The sequence below is a fragment of the Polyodon spathula genome, chromosome 1, assembly GCF_017654505.1.
Source record: "Polyodon spathula isolate WHYD16114869_AA chromosome 1, ASM1765450v1, whole genome shotgun sequence".
Taxonomy (NCBI): domain Eukaryota; kingdom Metazoa; phylum Chordata; class Actinopteri; order Acipenseriformes; family Polyodontidae; genus Polyodon; species Polyodon spathula.
This window is the reverse complement of record NC_054534.1, coordinates 97,838,470-97,859,421: the sequence shown is the minus strand read 5'-3', so window position 1 is coordinate 97,859,421 and position 20,952 is coordinate 97,838,470. Positions and strand designations below refer to the sequence as shown.

The 20,952-nt window shown below is 38.0% G+C and overlaps 1 protein-coding gene across 3 annotated transcripts in view; it reads left to right on the top strand.

Annotated features, from left to right (window-relative positions):
* Positions 1-20,952, top strand: part of rgs12b (regulator of G protein signaling 12b) — a 101,441-nt gene that overhangs the window by 73,189 nt on the left and 7,300 nt on the right. For 2 of the 3 annotated variants that reach the window (XM_041267326.1, XM_041267319.1), the window contains exons 11-17: positions 849-1,049; positions 1,276-1,349; positions 1,737-1,863; positions 2,339-2,435; positions 4,326-4,393; positions 4,979-5,132; positions 5,458-6,057. In XM_041267326.1, coding sequence (XP_041123260.1) covers positions 849-1,049; positions 1,276-1,349; positions 1,737-1,863; positions 2,339-2,435; positions 4,326-4,393; positions 4,979-5,132; positions 5,458-6,057 — 1,321 coding nt within the window. Of the gene's footprint in view, positions 1-848; positions 1,050-1,275; positions 1,350-1,736; positions 1,864-2,338; positions 2,436-4,325; positions 4,394-4,978; positions 5,133-5,457; positions 6,058-20,952 lie in introns of those variants that run through there. The other variant, XM_041267335.1, reaches the window with a different exon arrangement.

The window sequence follows — 20,952 nt, the reverse complement described above, 5'->3', positions numbered from 1 at the left end:
CATTGCATACATAATCTTTGTTGTTAGATAACCTGTAGAAAGTACAGAGAAGAAAGTAACTACATGGGCTCAGGAGTTCTCACAAGTATAAAAGAGAATGTTGTTTCACTTTGTTCTACATTTGCCTCCATTGCATTAACATCCATGGTCACCATTAGGTAATATATAGGTAATTATTAAACAAGAAGAGCAATTCTGCGTGAGCAGTGAGTATCAAGATGGTATTTTGATGAGAGTTGAGAGCTAATATTTGGGGATTTTGCCTAAAATACTTACATAAGTGATATGTGAGGATCATTGGTTCATTTGAAGTGGAATGACCTTTTATAGTATTCAGGTTTTATAATTGAGTGTTAAAAAAAAAAAAAGGCTCCTTGGGATTCGCAGTTGATCGGCATTATATGATATGTGTGTATAGGGAATATGCCATGGCTCAGCAGAAAATATTGGATTTGTTTTACATGTTAGCCATGACCTTGTAACTTGATGTCACAAATCCAGTAGTTTCAGTTGGACCATGGCATGTTCAATTTATACAATGTTACCATTACTTAAGTGAGAGGGAAAAAAGACAAACAACATAATTCTAAAGGACATCTATATAACCCAAAGACACTTGAAGAAAATTAGCATATAGGCAACCCATCATCCACAGTGTGAGTGTATTCAATAACAGTGTTAAGATAGAGAGAGAGACTCTCTTGATTTGATCGTTTTGATTGGATTGTATGTACATTTTTGAAATAACGTATAAATATTGATTTATAAAATATATTTTTGAAACTGTTCACATTTGTGCATTTTGTGACTGTACAGTGCATATATAATTTCCTAATCTTCTCCTAAAGTGTGATGTTTCCCGAGTGCCCCTGCTGGTCCCTGAGAAGGAGAAGTCATTAAAGCACTGTTATATAAATCTTCCAGACGGCTCAACTTGTGCATTGCCCCTCCGCCCAGGAGTCTCCATTAGGGAGTTGCTGTTAGCCCTCTGTGCAAAGCTCTGCTTTAACCTGGCAGCAGTAGACCTCTTCTTAGTAGGTGGTGAAAAGGTATAGTTACATAATTTAATTTTTTACTTTCATTTGTATGTCATACCTGGGTTGCATTTATGTTGTGTTTTGTTGTATTGAAACAGGAATCTGCATACATTTTAATTGGATTATAGTGACATTTGCAGATTCTAACCAATCCCCCCCCCCCCCCCCCCCCCCCCCCCCCCCCCCCCCCCCCCCCCCCCCCCCCCCCCCCCCCCCCCCCCCCTTTGTTTCCTTAAAGCCTCTTGTATTGGACCAAGACTGCATGACTCTGAGTTCAAGAGATTTAAGATTAGAAAAACGCACTTTGTTCAGGTAACCCCTCATTTACAACAGCTTTATTGATGATTTCTCTCCAACAGTACAAGTTGGTTTTATATAACTGTAATAAATATTCTGACATTATTTAGTCAGCAAGTCTAATTCTAATCTAAAATGTTAATGTGTTGTTCGGCTACTTTAGTTGTTCACTTTGCTGATTTTAGACATAAATGTTAAGCCGTTAATATATTTGAGACTTTTTTATTCCCCAGGTTATCCTGGTTGAAGTTAGGTGTAAAATGAGTAATCAGGCACACACTGGGCACCTGCATGCAGGGTAGACAAATAGCTGTAGGCACCATAGCTGCCAGGACTTAGAACTATAGGCAATAGGATCATGTAATGCTTAATGTAATCAGTTTCATAATTTCAAATATTCAGATTGGACCTTGTACCTATCAACCGCTCTGTTGGATTAAAAGCTAAACCTACAAAACCAGTTACAGAAGTTCTGCGACCTGTTGTGGCCAAGTATGGCTTACATTTAAGCAACTTGGTTGCAAAAATTGTAAGTATTCTTTTGGTTTATGTGTTGCAATTGTTCCCTGTGTTCTTCTTGGTATCTCAAACCCAGGAGAAATAAAGAAGCTTGCTCTGAGACATATTTGTTAAGGAAATGAAAGCGGAATTAGATTTGGATGATTAGTTCCTCAGGTTTGAGTGATTCAGACTGGTTATGACTGAAATGTAATTTAGACAAAACAGCTGCTTGTAGGAGATACGTGTCAAAGAAACAGAACAATGCATTTTTAGTGGGAGAGTCTGTCTTTATAAAAATAAGGACAACCAAAATATCCAAGAAAAACAGATCAAAGGGCATTGCTCTTTGAAGACAGTCACTTCATTATTTAATGTAAAAAATGTGGACCGTGTTTAAGATTTTATTTTATTACATTCTAAAGTTTGCATGGAGAGCAAACGTACTGTTGGTCTGAATGATTAGATAAATAAATAACTGATCAACATCTGTTTAATTTGTACAGAGTGGAGAGAAAGAACCTCTGGACCTTGGTTTACCCATCTCAAGTCTAGATGGACTGAGAGTTGTACTGGATGTGGCCGATCAGAGTACCGTGAAAGGTAAATATGATTCACAAGAAGCTCAGATAAAACTGAGAAGTAAAATGCTAACTGAAAACAATGCAAATGAGATAATTTTGGGTGTGTCACTGCTTACAGTGCCTATAGAAAGTGTTCACCACCCTTGGACATTTTCACAATTTGTTGTGTTACAACCTGAAATCTTGATGCATTTAAATGGGATTTTTTTTTCCTTCATTAGATAAGTATTCATCCCCTTTGCTGTGACACTCCTAAGTAAGCTCCGGTGCAACCAATTGCCTTCAGAATTCACACAATAAGTTAAATGGAGTCCATCTGTGTGCAATAAAAGTGGTTCACATGATTTCAGATTAAATACACCTGTCACAGTTGGGTAGTGCATTCAAAGCAAAGATACTACCATGAAGACTAAGGAGCTTTCAAAACAACTCTGGGATAAAGTTGTGGAAAGGCACAGATCAGGGGAGGGGTATAAAAAAGATTTCAAAGGCATTGAATATCCCTTGGAGCACAGTCAAGTCGATCATTAAGAAGTGGAAGGTATACGGCATCACCCAGAATCTGCTTTGAGCAGGCCATCCTCCCAAACTGAGCTGCTGGATAAGAAGGGCATTGGTCAGAGAACCCACCAAGAGGCCAATGACAACTTTGAAAGATCTACAGCGTTTCATGGCTGAGATGGGAGAAACTGTCCATGTGTCGACAATAGCTGGGGTACTTCACAAATCTGGCCTGTATGGAAGAATGGCAAGAAGGAAGCCATTTCTGAAAAAAGCACATGTAAAATCCTGCTTGGAATTTGCAGACAGTCATGTGGGAGACTCTGAAAAGATATGGCAAAAGATTCTATTTGAACTATTTGGCCTAAATGCAAAGCATTATGTCTGGCGCAAACCCAGCACAGCACATCACCCAGGTAACACTGTCCCTACTGTGAAGCATGGTGGTGGCAACATCATGCTATGGGGATACTTTTCATCGACAGGGACTGGGAAGCTTGTAGAGGGGAAAATGGATGGAGCTAAATAAAGGCAAATCCTTGAGGAAAACCTGCTTCAGTCTGCAAAAGACCTAAGACTGGGACGGAGATTCACCTTTCAGCAGGACAATGACCCCAAGCACACAGCCAAAGCGATACTGGAGTGGCTTAAAAAAAAAGAATGTGAATGTCCTAGAGTGGCCCAGTCAAAGCCCGGACTTGAATCTGATTGATAATTTGTGGCAAGACTTGAAGATTGATGTCCACCAACAATCCGTATCCACCTTGACAGAGCTTGAACAATTTTGCCAAGAAGAATGGGCGAATATTGCACAATCCAGATGCGCAAACCTGGTAGAGAATTATCTTGCCTCTTTAAAGTGTTGAGTAGGTTGTGTAAATCGAAGGAAAAAAATCACATTTAAATCTATCAAGATTTAAGGTTGTAACAGAACAAACTGTGAAAACGTCCAAGGGGGGTGAATACTTACTATAGGCATTGTAAATGTAGGCTTAATGGGAAACTTAGTATGCAATATTCTGTCCCTAGTGGATGTAAGAAATATCACATTTGTTATTTCTTACATCCACGAGTAGAAGAGGGAGGGTATACCTGATGTAGTGATAAGTATACTTTGCTATTAGATAGTTTTGATATTTTATGCCAATACTTGATTTTTTTTTTTAAATTATGCAATTTAGCTGTGCAATTGATTCTGGGATAATGCAGTAACAGTTTTAAATTCAAAGTCACATAGCACTTCAGAGCACTGTACAATAAGTATAAAGAATCTGTTTTCAAAATTCTCAAGAAATGTAAAAATGGAATAGACATGTCAGCCTGAACCTAAATGATATAAGTAATAATAATAATATAAATTAGCTAAATCAAAGTAGGAATCAGTTTCATTCTTTCTTTCTCTTTACAGACAAACAACAAAGCTCTTCTGTAATGCAAAGTCACGCGCCGCCCTTGAGTAAAAGAAGTTATTCAACAGTAAGAATTTTATTTTACTGGGTTTAAAAATAATAATATGTGTACATCACTTGTGCACAGATGGAAGTCCATTTGTTTTTTATTTTTATTTATTATTGCAATGTGTCCACTACTGGGATTTCTAGATCTCCCTGCTTACTTAACTGCGCACTTCTCATCTTTGATTCTGTGTGGATTGTGTTGCTAAAAGTCTGATTTGAATTGAGCTTGCATAGCTTGCTGCAACTGTTTTAACCCTTCTCTGTCTTAACTACAACTTCTGCCACTGACATTGACAAATCAACCAACAGTTTCTGCTACTTGTTATGCAGTAAACCGTTTTTTTTGGACACACATTTCTGTTGCTCCTATTTTTAAAGGGGATTCAGAAGTTAGGGTATGGAATCTGTAAAAGCTAATGGAAATATTATCTGGCTCAAAATTTTTTCGGGACACACACACTTGTCATTCTTGATTCTTATGCTTCACAAGACTTGGCTGAGGGCTTCGTCATCCAAAGGGTGGGCGTTTGGAAATCTACCCAAACCAGTCTCAGCACCACCACCCACCAACCTTAATTGGTGCCTTCTCATTGTTGTAATCTAGGGAGATGAAAAAACAGCTGGGAAATCCTCTTCTGTGAAAGCCAGAGGGGAAAGTGGAAAAGCTACCAGGGAGGCACGGCCTTTGAGAAAAGAAGAATCAGTTGATAAACTGGACAAAAGAAAACAGAAAAAAATTAATATAGATGAAGCTGAAGGTAATTTCAAGAAAAACCTTTCCCTTTAATGCAGCATTTTAAGCAATAGTTTCACAAGCATGGCACTGCAACATATTAACTATTTCTTTCTTTCTATTATGAATCTTGTGTGAAATCTTTCACTGCTTAAGCCAACAGAAATGTTTAACCATACTAATATTATTATTTTTATTTTAGTGTTATTTGATTGAGAATGATAAATCCTACCGGCTGTATGGCTAACACCTTTTTTTAACAATCTGTTTTTAGCATGCAACCTGGCTTCAGAATCCATCATTTAAGTCAGTGCTCGTATTGATTTCTCTATATCATTCCTTTACCACAGAGTTCTTCGAACTCCTGTCCAAAGCTCAGAACAAACGAGCAAACGACCAGCGAGGTCTGCTGAAGAAAGAAGACCTGGTTCTGCCTGACTTCCTTCGCCTGATACCTGAACCCACTTCATCCACCCCCTCATCCCATCAACCAGGCTACAGGAGAGGCAAAGAAAATGAAGGGAAAGACATGGCCGGCGGTTCCCTAAATATATCCCGCAATTCAAGAGGACTAGACTCTACGTTGAACTATAGTGAAGGCTGCAGCAACGCTAAAACACCGTCTTCCAGTCAATGCAGGTCGGCTTTGTTGCCACCCAACAATCAGAAATCTGAGCGTAAAGAACACGCCCCCTTTGCTGCACCGCTTTCCCCCATCCCCCATGTGCAGGACACACGGCAACCGGAGACCATACAGACAGTCAGTGATGAGAATGTGGCAGACTTGACTCTGGTTGGAGAGGGAGATATCACCAGCCCAAACAGCACATTGTTGCCACAGTCACCCACATCACCCTTTCATGCAAGTAGTCGTTCAGAAGGCAACTTCTCCCCACCCACGCTGTGTGCTAACAGTGAGGAGCCCTATGTTTTCATCACATCCAGCTCAGGTATTTCCGGAGTATGATGTCTTTTCTGTTATTGCCTTGGATTGCTGTGGTTTGACGAACAGTAAAATCGTAGTTTTATATACGAAGGCCAAGTTTAGCTATTTAAATGCACTTTTCTTTATGATAACCTGATACTCATTCAGATAAAATCAAACTACAATTCCTTCTACAATCTACAATTGTCATACATACTTATTGTTCAAAGACCAGTAACTAAGACGTTTAACCATTCTTAGCTTATTTTAGAAAGTCATCCTAAAATAAATAAATTGTTTTTAATGTTAATTTGAATATTCAAGAGACCCAGACAATCAGCCTGTGACCCAAAGGTTGTATTACTGTACTGTTTAGATAATTGCTAATTGTTTACTTTTCATACAAACACAATTTATGTAAAGCCAGCAGATTATTCAGAGTATTTTAATATCTGGTGGTTTAAGAATAAAATAAGATTCTTTATTCCAAGGCGCAGAGTAAATGAAGGCATTATAAAATGCATTAAAAGCCTATTTGGTAACTGGTAGTTGAGGGACTTCACTCATGATTTCACTTTGTGCGTGTGTGTGCCTGCATGCTTGTGTGTACATCAAATTCATATGATTAGAATATGAAGGTTGAAAGCTTTTGCATGGACTATAAAAACTTTTCCTGGGGGTTTTAAACAAAAGATACAAGAATATAGTACAGACTGAACTGAAGAGGAACTCGCTTTGCCAACATTCTTTATTTTATTTTATTTTACATGGGCATCTGCAACTATATTGATTCTGTAAACTGTAATCTGAATCCTACTATAAATTATGTTTATAGTACAATATTCAGCGTTCTTGTTAATCCATGTCTGTTAAATGAAAATAACCTTTTCCTGTCTGTTCTGTCTTCTGCAGTTCAATGATGATTTAATTAGTGACCCAAAATGAAAATCAGTTACCAGTGGCTTGAAACTATACTATTTCCAAGCCTTAGACCTTATATGTAATGTTCCTAATTTATCCCTGATACTTTCAAAATTTCTGTAAAATAATATCCAAATTAAATGTATACTCAGATTGCTATTTTTTCATGAATATCATTATTGAATTGCAAACCTCTTTCTTGATCATTCTTGGTTGTCTTCTGTAGATGTCTCTTGTAGATACCTTAATGCTGATTTAATTTTGTATCTGTGCTCTATTAGTTTTAATAAATGTTAGAAATGAAATCACACGTTTTGTCTTTTAAATGTTTTTAATTCATGTACTTACCACCTCGTTCTCCATCTGTTATTATCACCCTTTGCTCCTATACCTTAGTCAGCAAGTGATCAGACTTGAACCTGACATTCAGCCTATGGGTGTGGTTAAACATACCGATTTTCTCTGTGTTTTGTATACACTTTATCATTTTCCTACTAGAATGTCCAAACAAAAAATGCCTTTAAATACATAGCCTTTCTTATCTGATTTTCAGTGACGCTGTTCCCTGTGCTTTTTCAACAAGAGCTAATGGGAAACCTTGTAACCCACTGTTCCCTTTCAAATATGAAATCTAACCATCACTGTATGTTTTCTGTATTTTTTTAATTTTTTTAATTTTTTTTTTTATAGAAATGCGTGCACAGCTGCTGGGCTCAGCAGGGCTGCACCGGACCAAGATACTTGCTTCGGTTGAGATTGCTTGCAGTCTCACACACTGTATCTTGCTGCCGTTTTGGTGACTGCTTTTGCATCACCATTACGAAGCCTGTTAGTACCTCTAACAAGCAGGCTTCCCTCAGTCTTGTGTTAGTACTGACTGAGTGGTTTTCTCAGTGGCTTGTACAAGTGGGCTTCCCTGTACATTGCTACCGTGGTAACTGCGAACCAGTACCAACCAGGTGCCAAACAAACACGGCACCATTCCAGTTATTTTACTGCTCGTTTTTGCATTCATCACCATATGAGATGTTTTTGTATTATTTATATAATTGTTTAATAATTGTTTTTTGTTCAGAAAGTATTTTCTCTTGTGTCTATCCACAGGATTTTTTTTTTTAAAGGATAGAACATTTTAAATAAATACAAACTTGACAGCTGATTAGTCCAAGTTCTTACCTTTCAAATGAGCCATTGATGATCACTCTAGGTATTGTAGGACTGGAGAAACTATGTTTGAAGTGGGGAGTGTGTCCGTGAAACTGCAGTGAACAGGGGCGACAAATGTAAAAAAAAAAAAACCCAATAATGATTTAACACAGATTTTTCCTGGATTTAATGTAAATTGCGTATTTGATCCTAGAATTAACCAAAAAAAGTCCAGATTTAGCTAAATACATAAATGTTAACAAACACATTCTTAAAAGTCAGAGTTTAAGCACAGCTCTGGGGGGGGGGGGGGGGTTGTGTACCACTCCTTTAAGCTAGTTCAACTACAATATCTTGATCCTGTCTTGGTGACAGCTTTTAACATCACCATTGCGAAGGCTGTTAGTTCAGTTTAACAAGCAGACTTTCCCAGGGGCCTGTATGGTACCACCCACGGTAACTGCGAACCAGTGGACCCGTACCGGTACCAAGGTCACCGACCAGCTCAGTTTCCGACCCTGTACTGAACCAGGACTGAGGTAGCCGCACCAGTACTGTCACTGTGCCGGTGCTAAAAGTCACTGGACCGGTACTGAACTGACATGGTACCGTCCTGGGTCCACCCGGTACCGTACCATACCAATTCAGTGCTAAATTCGCTGAACCGGACCTGCTCGGGTCTTGACCTGCCTGGTTGATACCTATAGGCATATTGAGGTACCAACTGTACATCTGTGTACACTGCATTGATTGCCACTTGCAACATGGCTGGGTTTTATCCCTGTGAGACATGCAAGACCAGTCTTATTGAGGACAAGCATGGCAGATGCCCCTTTTTCAAAGTGCACACTTGAGAAATAGCTATCCTGCACCGCTAAGATGTGGCGTCTGTCTCATGGGTTTGACCCCACAACCTGTCCCATGTCAGTTACACTGCAATTTTTTCAGGACCTGTTTGACGAGGGGAAATCCTGCTCTACATTTAAGGTCTATCTCTCAGCTATTTGAGCTTGCCATGTCAAAATTGATTCTGTCTCCCCAGGAGCTCACTTCCTGGCGGGACAATTTTTTAAAGGGGCTCTGCGGCTTCGTCCACCTATGAAGGACAAAGGACAGCTTTGTTGCAACATAAAAGGATTTTCGCTTTGGAGTCATAGTTACACCGCACGTGCTTTTTATTAAGACAAAAGAGTTGGCTTCACTGCAGAGCTGGCATCCCGTGCGAACAGACCAGGATGTTGACAGTGCGTGTTTATATTATCTTTTTTTTAATTATTATTTGGGGTCCAAGGGCCAGGTTCGTTATAGCCAAATGTTCGTTATAGCGAGGGTGTGCTTTATCTTATTCAGGTTTTTGGTCTTTAAGAGGTAAATACTCATATGGTAATGGTTATGTTTCTAATTCACTGAAACAGGGTTATGATAGTAACCTAACACTGTCTTAATACTGTATCAATAAACAGTTTTCGAGGTGGAAAAACAGAGAGACAAAATATAGTACTGTCTCAGAATAATTACTAAATAGCATGGAAAGCACGTATGATGCTTATAATTTGTTAATGTATGGTTTAATAAAAGCTGCTATTATAGCTGTTTTTGTGTATGTGACTTGAACATGTTTGTGGCATATAAGCATATGACAGGTTTTTTTCATTTATTTTATCTATTACTTTTTTAAAACCCAGAAAAGAGCAAAACAAATGTGACGTGAGGAGATTGATTTTATTCATAACTTTTTTTTTTTTTTATGTATTGGTTGATCTATAAAGGGACAGTTGTTTTTACATCTAACTTTTCAATATTCAGGATATTGGCAATCACAAATAAATATGTAAATTTAAAGCAAAATTTAAATTAAAGTGAATTCTGGTATTGTATAATCTTTACAACAAATGACCTATTCTGTCAACAATAATTAAAGTTATATTAACATCTTTTAAAATTAGATCTCCAGCCATACAAGGCTGTATTAAAGGGTACATTGATTTGAAAGTGTTGTGATAGACTACTGCGCAAGTCACTATGAAAAAGACAAACTGTAGTTCACTCACAACATAGTATATGTTTACAATTTTAGATAACCCAATTCATTGCTCATCAGTTAAAGTCACATACATTTGCTGAATTGTGAAACAAATTATATTAAAAAGAACTGAAAAGCACAGTACATCATACCCTTTCAGATTGTCGCTTCCTTGTTAAGCTAAAATCCTTTGCGCATTCCCTGGCAAGTGCAGTACATGGCAGCATAACATGTTTTAACACGTACTGCAAAATAACACCACACTGGTACCTCACTAGTACCACCTAGCTTTCTATGTGATAAAAATAGATCTAAGAAATCAGCTTAAAGTGACACATGTAAACCTGCTAATACAAATGTTTGTGGACATGCCAGATCTTGACAACATTACTGAATTAGTGCCCGAGGACAACACAGATCTGGCAGCTTCACTGTAGAACCACAGGCACCCTATCAGGGCGCAGGAGTCGCTGGTGAGCAGTGGATTCCCCTGCCGACTCAAGCCCTCCCTACCTGGGCAGCGCTCGGCCAATTGTGCACCACCCCCTAGGAACTCCTGGTCACAGTCGGCTGTGACATAGCCTGGACTCCAACTTCCCCAGGCTATAGGGCACATCCTGCACTCCATGTGAAGGGCCTTTACTGGATGTGCCACTCGGGAGACTCAAGAAGTTAATGTTTTGTTAGAAAATAAGTAAATCTATGACTACATTAGAAAGTAATGCAGTCTTACTCTATACCACCCACATATTTTTTAAATAAGTTTTTAGTTACTGCCTTGTAAAAACTGTAATATATTGCACTATACATTTTTATTTGGAGAAAACCTGATATTAATAGGATTTATTTTTTATATGAAAAGCACTTGGCAGGCTATACAAATGATACTGGAATCGTTCTGTTTCAGTGCAATGTTATGTGCTTTATTGCCATGTTATAGTGCAAAAAGTTGCAAAATAAACAAGGAAGCAAAAAAAAAATTATATTATGAATCATGAGTCATTTGTTACACAACAGTTTATATACAATATATCTGTCTATCTATCAAAATTATATTAATTTAAGGTACAGGTGGAATAAAAACAGAATGTATTATACCCCTTGAGGACTGTTGAGTTTGTACCAGTAGTGACTAAAGTTTATTGAAAGGATTAGTCACTATTGATTACAAAAACATGAAAGCCAGGGAAAACTGATTATTTCTCTGTGGCAACAACATTTTTGTTTACCCTGACCTTAGTTCTGACTTGGCTAAGCTCCGGGCAGCCTTCAATTAAGTGAAAGCCCAGTTTAGAGAGTCGGCCTGCTGCATCTTGCCTGTCTCCAAATGACCTTCAGCTGAGTGCAGCATACCTTCAATTCTTCCCGGGATGCCACAGCTTTTCAAGAACATTTCTCAGGTGCCTCATGGCCCAGATAAACAATAACCAATCTAATACTGTCAGTAAATTTGGTAATACTGCAACCCACTTTGACATTTTATTTTATTTTAACTAAATTTTTATTTATTTATTTTTTTCCTAAACATCTAGCACAAAAAAACAAAAACCAGTATTGCGCAACTGCATTAAATGCCCTGACTTTCTTCTGGTACATAGCTAAAAATGCTAAAACTTTATTTCATTAGCTAGTTAAATGGCAGTATTGCAGTATCGTTATACGATTACCTTCACCAACTATGTTCGAAATTGACAGCTTCCTCTATATCTATTATATGTTTAGCACTGTAGTGTTTTGCAAGAGGCAGAAGATAGGAATACGTCTGGTTTCTTTTCGGATGGGAATACACACAGACGGGACCAATCACAGGGGAGACACAACCAAGCAGACTGAATTACACAGACAGAGGTAAACACAGCAGCGGCAGGGAATACAGAGAGGGAACTACAATTACAGTGCATAAACACATTAGGAACAGAGGGAATACAGGGAGGGAAACAAACAGATCGCTACAGTACTATACCGTTATTTTGTGTGCATATATCTGTGTAGATAAGAATAGGCACATCTACGTGTATTAACTCATGAAATCAAAGTGTTTTTTTGTTGGTGTCTCCAGTTTTGTTTAGTGTTTTGTTTTTGTATATATTTTTTTATATCCAATCAGCACATCATTATTTTGAAACCTATCTTCACCACTTCACCTTGCACTAAATTCTGATGTGATTGCAAGTTTTGGGATCTAAACAGACTGGGAATTAAGCCTATTAATTATACACTAGTTTACAAACTGTAATAATAATAATAATCTTTATATAGTGCTGTTCATGGTGCACCACCATCACAAAGTGCTTTAAAGAGGTAGGCTATGAACTGTGCATTATATGCAGAGTCACTTACAATAAGACACTGATTTAACATCTCATCTGCAGGATGCAGCACAAGGAGATTACATGACTTGCTCAGGGTCACACAGTGAGTCAGTCATTTGCAGAGGTGAGATTTGAACCAGTGACCTTCTGGTTACAAGCCCTGGACTTTAACCACTGAACCACACTGCCTAAGGGCAGGGTGGAGCGGAGGAAGTAGGAAACAGTAATGGTAATTACTATTATTGTATTTATTTGTATTTATATATACATAATTTAAGAACTAGGAACAGACAGGCGTGGGCTGTTGATGGTTTGTCAGGGCTGGGATTTGGAGACACGGCTCGACCTGTGTGTCATGGTATGTGTGTGGGCTCTTCCATTTTGGTGCTCTTTTCTTACCAGCATGTACACCTTTGCAAGCTGTGACCAGCAACTACTGAGTCATCTATGCTCTTTATCTGGCATGGTGCTTTCTTATTTAAAAGCAAGGGTGGTGGCGTTTGTTTTTTTAATTATTTTTTTTATTGTTTATCTATTTAATCTTTTAAACTGGGAATTTCTGACATACAACATAAGCACAACTTTGTAAGCCGCTTTACTTTCATTTTAGTATGTTCTTTATTAAACTGTGCTCCTTAAGGGCTGGAGTGATTGAGATTGGGCTGCAGGCGGGAATACATTGGGTCGTAATAAGAATGCATTAATTTTTTAAAGTTCTACCAAGGTCAAACTTAAGTAACATAAATCCGCAACATATGAAAAAATACAATTACCTTTACTTTTTAAACATTGCCTTACTGACTGACTCTTATAGTTACTTAATCAATACAATAAAATAACTGCCAATACATTATAAATGTTCTCATTGGATGCGTGTGTGCTCAGCTGATCCAATCACCTGTTTTAACTGCTTAGTATTTCCTATTCAACATCAAAATCTGTATTACGTGGCAAACCAACAGAGAAAGTTAAGGAGTCTATATGTACTTTCCCATAGTTTTTACATGAACATTAGCATTTAAGCATTTATGATGCAAGAAAACAACCCAGGACATGACCTCGGTGTCCTCATAACTAGTTACAGCCATGCCCACACTTAAACATAAAAAAAATAATTCAAGGACCCCCCCCCCCCACCCCTTTTTTTTTAATCTTCTCTGGCAATAGCTTCCCAATAGTATCATGGAATATATGTGCAAGTGAGTATATGTATGTATGCGTATAGATTAGATTAGTTTTGTTATTATTATTTGACTATCTCAATGTTATTGACGCTTGAACTTTGGGTCTCGTTTGCTGTCTTCCTGACATTTTGAGAGTTAATGGTCTCCTGGAAGTGGATTTCCCCATCCAACACTTTATTTTTTATTATTTTATTTGTATTATTATAATAATAATAATTATTATTATTGTTGTTGTTGTTGTTATTATTATTATTATTATTATTATTATTATTATATTATTATTATTATTATTACTATCTTAGTCTACAGTCCGACTATCATAGTGATTTGTGTAATAGTTGATTCTAGCAGGATGGTATGGGTGGGTGGTTCTCTCTTTTCTCCTTTTACTCCAGTCTATTTATTTAGGTGTATCTGGCTGCTATGTGCACACAGATGAAGTCTGACCCAGTTCTTAAGAACATAAGAACATAAGAAAGTTTACAAACGAGAGGAGGCCATTCGGCCCATCTTGCTCGTTTGGTTGTTAGTAGCTTATTGATCCCAGAATCTCATCAAGCAACTTCTTGAAGGACCCCAGGGAGTCAGCTTCAACAACATTACTGGGGAGTTGATTCCAGACCCTCACAATTCTCTGTGTAAAAAAGTGTCTCCTATTTTCTGTTCTGAATGCCCCTTTGTCTAATCTCCATTTGTGACCCCTGGTCCTTGTTTCTTTTTTCAGGCTGAAAAAGTCCCTTGGGTCGACACTGTCAATACCTTTTAGAATTTTGAATGCTTGAATTAGGTCGCCACGTAGTCTTCTTTGTTCAAGACTGAACAGATTCAATTCTTTTAGCCTGTCTGCATATGACATGCCTTTTAAGCCCGGAATAATTCTGGTCGCTCTTCTTTGCACTCTTTCTAGAGCAGCAATATCTTTTTTATAGCGAGGTGACCAGAACTGAACACAATATTCAAGATGAGGTCTTACTAATGCATTGTACAGTTTTAACATTACTTCCCTTGATTTAAATTCAACACTTTTCACAATGTATCCAAGCATCTTGTTAGCCTTTTTTATAGCTTCCCCACATTGTCTAGATGAAGACATTTCTGAGTCAACAAAAACTCCTAGGTCTTTTTCATAGATTCCTTCTCCAATTTCAGTATCTCCCATATGATATTTACAATGTACATTTTTATTTCCTCCGTGCAGTACCATACACTTTTCTCTATTAAATGTCATTTGCCATGTGTCTGCCCAGTTCTGAATCTTGTCTAGATCATTTTGAATGACCTTTGCTGCTGCAACAGTGTTTGCCACTCCTCCTATTTTTGTGTCATCTGCAAATTTAACAAGTTTGCTTACTATACCAGAATCTAAATCATTAATGTAGATTAGGAATAGCAGAGGACCTAATACTGATCCCTGTGGTACACCGCTGGTTACCACACTCCATTCTGAGGTTTTTCCTCTAATCAGTACTTTCTGTTTTCTACATGTTAACCACTCCCTAATCCATGTACATGTGTTTCCTTGAATCCCAACTGCGTTCAGTTTGAGAATTAATCTTTTGTGCGGGACTTTGTCAAAAGCTTTCTGGAAATCTAAATAAACCATGTCATATGCTTTGCAATTATCCATTATGGATGTTGCATCCTCAAAAAAATCAAGCAGGTTAGTTAGACATGATCTCCCTTTCCTAAAACCATGCTGACTGTCTCCCAGTACCCTGTTACCATATAGGTAATTTTCCATTTTGGATCTTATTATAGTTTCCATAAGTTTGCATATAATAGAAGTCAGGCTTACTGGTCTGTAGTTACCTGGTTCAGTTTTGTTTCCCTTTTTGTGGATCGGTATTACGTTTGCAATTTTCCAGTCTGTCGGTACCACCCCTGTGTCAAGAGACTGCTGCATGATCTTGGTTAGCGGTTTGTAAATTACTTCTTTCATTTCTTTGAGTACTACTGGGAGGATCTCATCCGGCCCAGGGGATTTGTTTATTTTAAGAGCTCCTAGTCCCTTTAACACTTCTGCCTCAGTTATGCTAAAGTTATTTAAAACTGGATAGGAACTGGATGACATGTGGGGCATGTTGTCAGTATCTTCCTTTGTAAAAACTTGTGAAAAGTAATCATTTAATATATTTGCTATTTTTTTTTCTTCCTCTATGATTTTGCCATTTGTATCTCTTAGACATTTAATCTCCTCTTTGAATGTTCTCTTGCTGTTGTAATATTGGAAAAACATTTTGGAATTGGTTTTAGCTCCCTTAGCAATGTTCATTTCTATTTCTCTCTTGGCCTTTCTAACTTCCTTTTTGACTTGCGTTTGCAGTTCCGTGTACTCTTTCTGCGTACTTTCTTTTTGGTCCTTTTTTAATGCTCTGTAAAGTGCCTTTTTTCGCTGAGTATTTTTTTTAATTGATCTATTAAACCATTTTGGCAATTTAGTTTTACATTTAGATTTGTCTACTTTAGGGATGTAATTGTTTTGCGCCTCTAGTACTACATTTTTGAAGAACAACCATCCTTCTTCTGTGGGTGTTTTCTCTATTTTACTCCAGTCTACTTCTGTTAGTCTCTGTTTCATAAGAACATAAGAACATAAGAACATAAGAAAGTTTACAAACGAGAGGAGGCCATTCGGCCCATCTTGCTCGTTTGGTTGTTAGTAGCTTATTGATCCCAAAATCTCATCAAGCAGCTTCTTGAAGGATCCCAGGGTGTCAGCTTCAACAACATTACTGGGGAGTTGATTCCAGACCCTCACAATTCTCTGTGTAAAAAAAGTGTCTCCTATTTTCTGTTCTGAATGCCCCTTTTTCTAAACTCCATTTGTGACCCCTGGTCCTTGTTTCTTTTTTCAGGCTGAAAAAGTCCCTTGGGTCGACACTGTCAATACCTTTTAGAATTTTGAATGCTTGAATTAGGTCGCCACGTAGTCTTCTTTGTTCAAGACTGAACAGATTCAATTCTTTTAGCCTGTCTGCATATGACATGCCTTTTAAGCCCGGAATAATTCTGGTCGCTCTTCTTTGCACTCTTTCTAGAGCAGCAATATCTTTTTTATAGCGAGGTGACCAGAACTGAACACAATATTCAAGATGAGGTCTTACTAGTGCATTGTACAGTTTTAACATTACTTCCCTTGATTTAAATTCAACACTTTTCACAATGTATCCGAGCATTTTGTTAGCCTTTTTTATAGCTTCCCCACATTGTCTAGATGAAGACATTTCTGAGTCAACAAAAACTCCTAGGTCTTTTTCATAGATTCCTTCTCCAATTTCAATATCTCCCATATGATATTTATAATGTACATTTTTATTTCCTGCATGCAGTACCTTACACTTTTCTCTATTAAATGTCATTTGCCATGTGTCTGCCCAGTTCTGAATCTTGTCTAGATCATTTTGAATGACCTTTGCTGCTGCAACAGTGTTTGCCACTCCTCCTACTTTTGTGTCGTCTGCAAATTTAACAAGTTTGCTTACTATACCAGAATCTAAATCATTAATGTAGATTAGGAATAGCAGAGGACCTAATACTGATCCCTGTGGTACACCGCTGGTTACCACACTCCATTCTGAGGTTTTTCCTCTAATCAGTACTTTCTGTTTTCTACATGTTAACCACTCCCTAATCCATGTACATGTGTTTCCTTGAATCCCAACTGCGTTCAGTTTGAGAATTAATCTTTTGTGCAGGACTTTGTCAAAAGCTTTCTGGAAATCTAAATAAACCATGTCATATGCTTTGCAATTATCCATTATGGATGTTGCATCCTCAAAAAAATCAAGCAAGTTAGTTAGGCACGATCTCCCTTTCCTAAAACCATGCTGACTGTCTCCCAGTACCCTGTTACCATATAGGTAATTTTCCATTTTGGATCTTATTATAGTTTCCATAAGTTTGCATATAATAGAAGTCAGGCTTACTGGTCTGTAGTTACCTGGTTCAGTTTTGTTTCCCTTTTTGTGGATCGGTATTACGTTTGCAATTTTCCAGTCTGTCGGTACCACCCCTGTGTCAAGAGACTGCTGCATGATCTTGGTTAGCGGTTTGTAAATTACTTCTTTCATTTCTTTGAGTACTACTGGGAGGATCTCATCCGGCCCAGGGGATTTGTTTATTTTAAGAGCTCCTAGTCCCTTTAACACTTCTGCCTCAGTTATGCTAAAGTTATTTAAAACTGGACAGGAACTGGATGACATGTGGGGCATGTTGTCAGTATCTTCCTTTGTAAAAACTTGTGAAAAGTAATCATTTAACATATTTGCTATTTTTTTTTCTTCATCTACGATTTTGCCATTTGTATCTCTTAAACATTTAATCTCCTCTTTGAATGTTCTCTTGCTGTTGTAATATTGGAAAAACATTTTGGAATTGGTTTTAGCTCCCTTAGCAATGTTTATTTCTATTTCTCTCTTGGCCTTTCTAACTTCCTTTTTGACTTGCGTTTGCAGTTCTGTGTACTCTTTCTGCGTACTTTCTTTTTGGTCCTTTTTTAATGCTCTGTAAAGTGCCTTTTTTCGCTGAATATTTTTTTTAATTGATCTATTAAACCATTTTGGCAATTTAGTTTTACATTTAGATTTGTCTACTTTAGGGATGTAATTGTTTTGTGCCTCTAGTACTACATTTTTGAAGAACAACCATCCTTCTTCTGTGGGTGTTTTCTCTATTTTACTCCAATCTACTTCTGTTAGTCTCTGTTTCATACCTTCATAGTTTGCTTTTCTAAAATTGTAAACCTTAGCTTTAGTCATTTCTTTTGGGGTTTTAAAAAACACTTCAAATGAGACCATGTTGTGGTCTGAGTTTGCCAGTGGTTCTCTGACCTCTGTTTTAGTTATTCTATCTTCGTTATTTGAAAAGACTAAATCAAGGCATGCCTCCCCTCTAGTGGGTGCCTTCACAAATTGTGTTAGGAAGCAGTCATTTGTCATTTCCACCATTTCTATTTCATCCTTCGCGCTACCCACCGGGTTTTCCCATTTTATTTGGGGGAAGTTGAAATCCCCCATTAGTATGGCTTCTCCTTTGCTACACACATTTCTAATGTCATTGTATAACAGATTATTGTGCTCACCGTCTGAATCTGGCAGTCTATAGCATGCTCCTATTATTATGCCTTTTGAATTTTTGTCCGTTATTCTGACCCATATTGATTCGGTTTTATTTTCTTTGTCCAGGTTTAACACCTGGGCTTCAAGACTGTTTCTTATGTATAGCGCTACCCCTCCTCCTCTTCTGTCCTGCCTGTCTTTCCTATACAGTGTATACCCACAAATATTAAATTTGTCCCCATCACTCTCAGACAACCACGTTTCTGTAACACCTATCACATCATAGTTACCTGTTAGTGCAGTAGCTTCAAGTTCTAGAATTTTGTTTCTGATACTTCTAGCATTTAGAAAAATACATTTAATGGTTGTCTTACCTGAGTTGTTGTTCTTGTTTTGATGCGGTCTCCCTTCTGTTTTTTTGTTGATTTCTCCCCCCTTCCTTTCTAGTTTAAATGCTTCCGAACCTGTTATCTTTATTAGCTGGAATGTTAAGGGTCTTAACCACCCAGTGAAGTGTAACAAGGTCTGCACACCTCCAGCAGCTCAGAGTGGGAATAGCTTTCCTTCAGCAGACCCACTTTCATGCCACCCGTACTGTCCTCTGTTCGATCCTGTTCTTATCACAGCATTGTTATATCTGACCATGCCCCTTTGTTCCTGGAGCTTGAACTTCCCAATCAAATTCCATCCCGTTCATATCCTCTCAATTTGGCCTCTTTTTGGACACCAATATTACTGAAGAAGTTTCCTCTACGCTCCTATGGGAGACTCTTAAAGCTTCCCTACGTGGGAAAATAATGTAATACACAGCAAAAACAAATAAACAGCATGCTCGATGCCTCTCAGAGCTGACTTTTCTGATTCTTTACAAAAAATGACTTGCCTTGCAGACAGAATTTGACCTTCTAGCTACACACCATGCAGACAAACTATTGACCAAGTCCCGCCATGTTATATTATAAGTCTTGGCCCATAAGTTCCAGCAGTCGACTGCAGCATGCTGGATTACTGAAGTCTGCACAAGATCAGGTTCAACTACCACTGATCTGGGGGAGATCAGTATTGGATTCCAAAACTTCTATTTGTCTCTTTATAAATCTAAATCTCTTAACCTGCTTATTTGACTCCTTTTTTGAGAAGCTTCCCATCCCTACGATTGACCCGAAGTCCAAAACGTATTTGGAAGAGCCCTTTGCACAAACTGAAATCACACGAGCCACTAGCTTAACGCACAGAGGCAAGTCCCCAAGCCGAGATAGAATCCCCCACAGAGTTTTTTTTAAAGAAACTCTCACCTCAACTTTCACCACTGTTGGGATCTGTGTTGTCAGAATCTTTCAGGTCCGAATCTCTGCCTTCGACCCTCTGTCAGACATCTATGTCATTTTTATTAAAAAAAAAAAAAAAAAAAAAAGAATCCTCTCGACTGTGGTTCACATTGACCTATTTTCCTCCTCAGTGCAGATCTCATGATTCTAGCTAAATCCCTTGCGCGTCGCATTGAGTCAATTTTTCCCTTTATGTAGACCAGGCGGGATTCATTCACGGTAGGCAGTCATTTTTTATTTCGATGTCTGTACAGTGTTATGTACTCTCCATCAACTTCACCGCTCCCTGAGGTCCTTATTTCGCTTGATGCAGAAAAAACTTTTGATCGAGTTGAGTGCTTCATAAATGTGGTTTTGGCCCCAATTTTATCTCATGGATTAAATTACTATATTCTTCACCTCTGGCTTCCGTCCATACCAATAATATGCAATCTAAATATTTCACTACTCTTTGGTATTAGGCAGGGCTGCCCTCTCTCCCCGCTCCTTTTTGCCATTGAGCCCCCTTTGTATTTATCTGCATATTAACCAGGACATACAGGGTGTGACACGGGGAGGGCATGAGGGTCTCACTATATGCAGATGACTACGTTACAGAGCCTATATCTTCCCTCCGTCATGTCCTTAATACCTTAGAGCAGTTTGGTAATTTCTCAGGATATAAACTGAATCTTCACAAAAGTGAAATTTTCCCTATTAACAAAACCATCCCTTTACCAACCTCCCCTTCCAAATAGCCCCTGTCAGATTTACTTATTTAGGAATTTAAATTACTCGGTCCTTCAATAATCTTTTTAGTCTAACTTCACTCCTTTAACAGAATGTATAAAACAGGACTACGTCCGTTTCACTTTCTGGGCTGCATTCACTCTGTAAAGATGAACACACTTCTAAATTTCTGTCTGTTTTATGCCTAAAGCCTTTTTCAATTCTTTAGACCAAATAATCT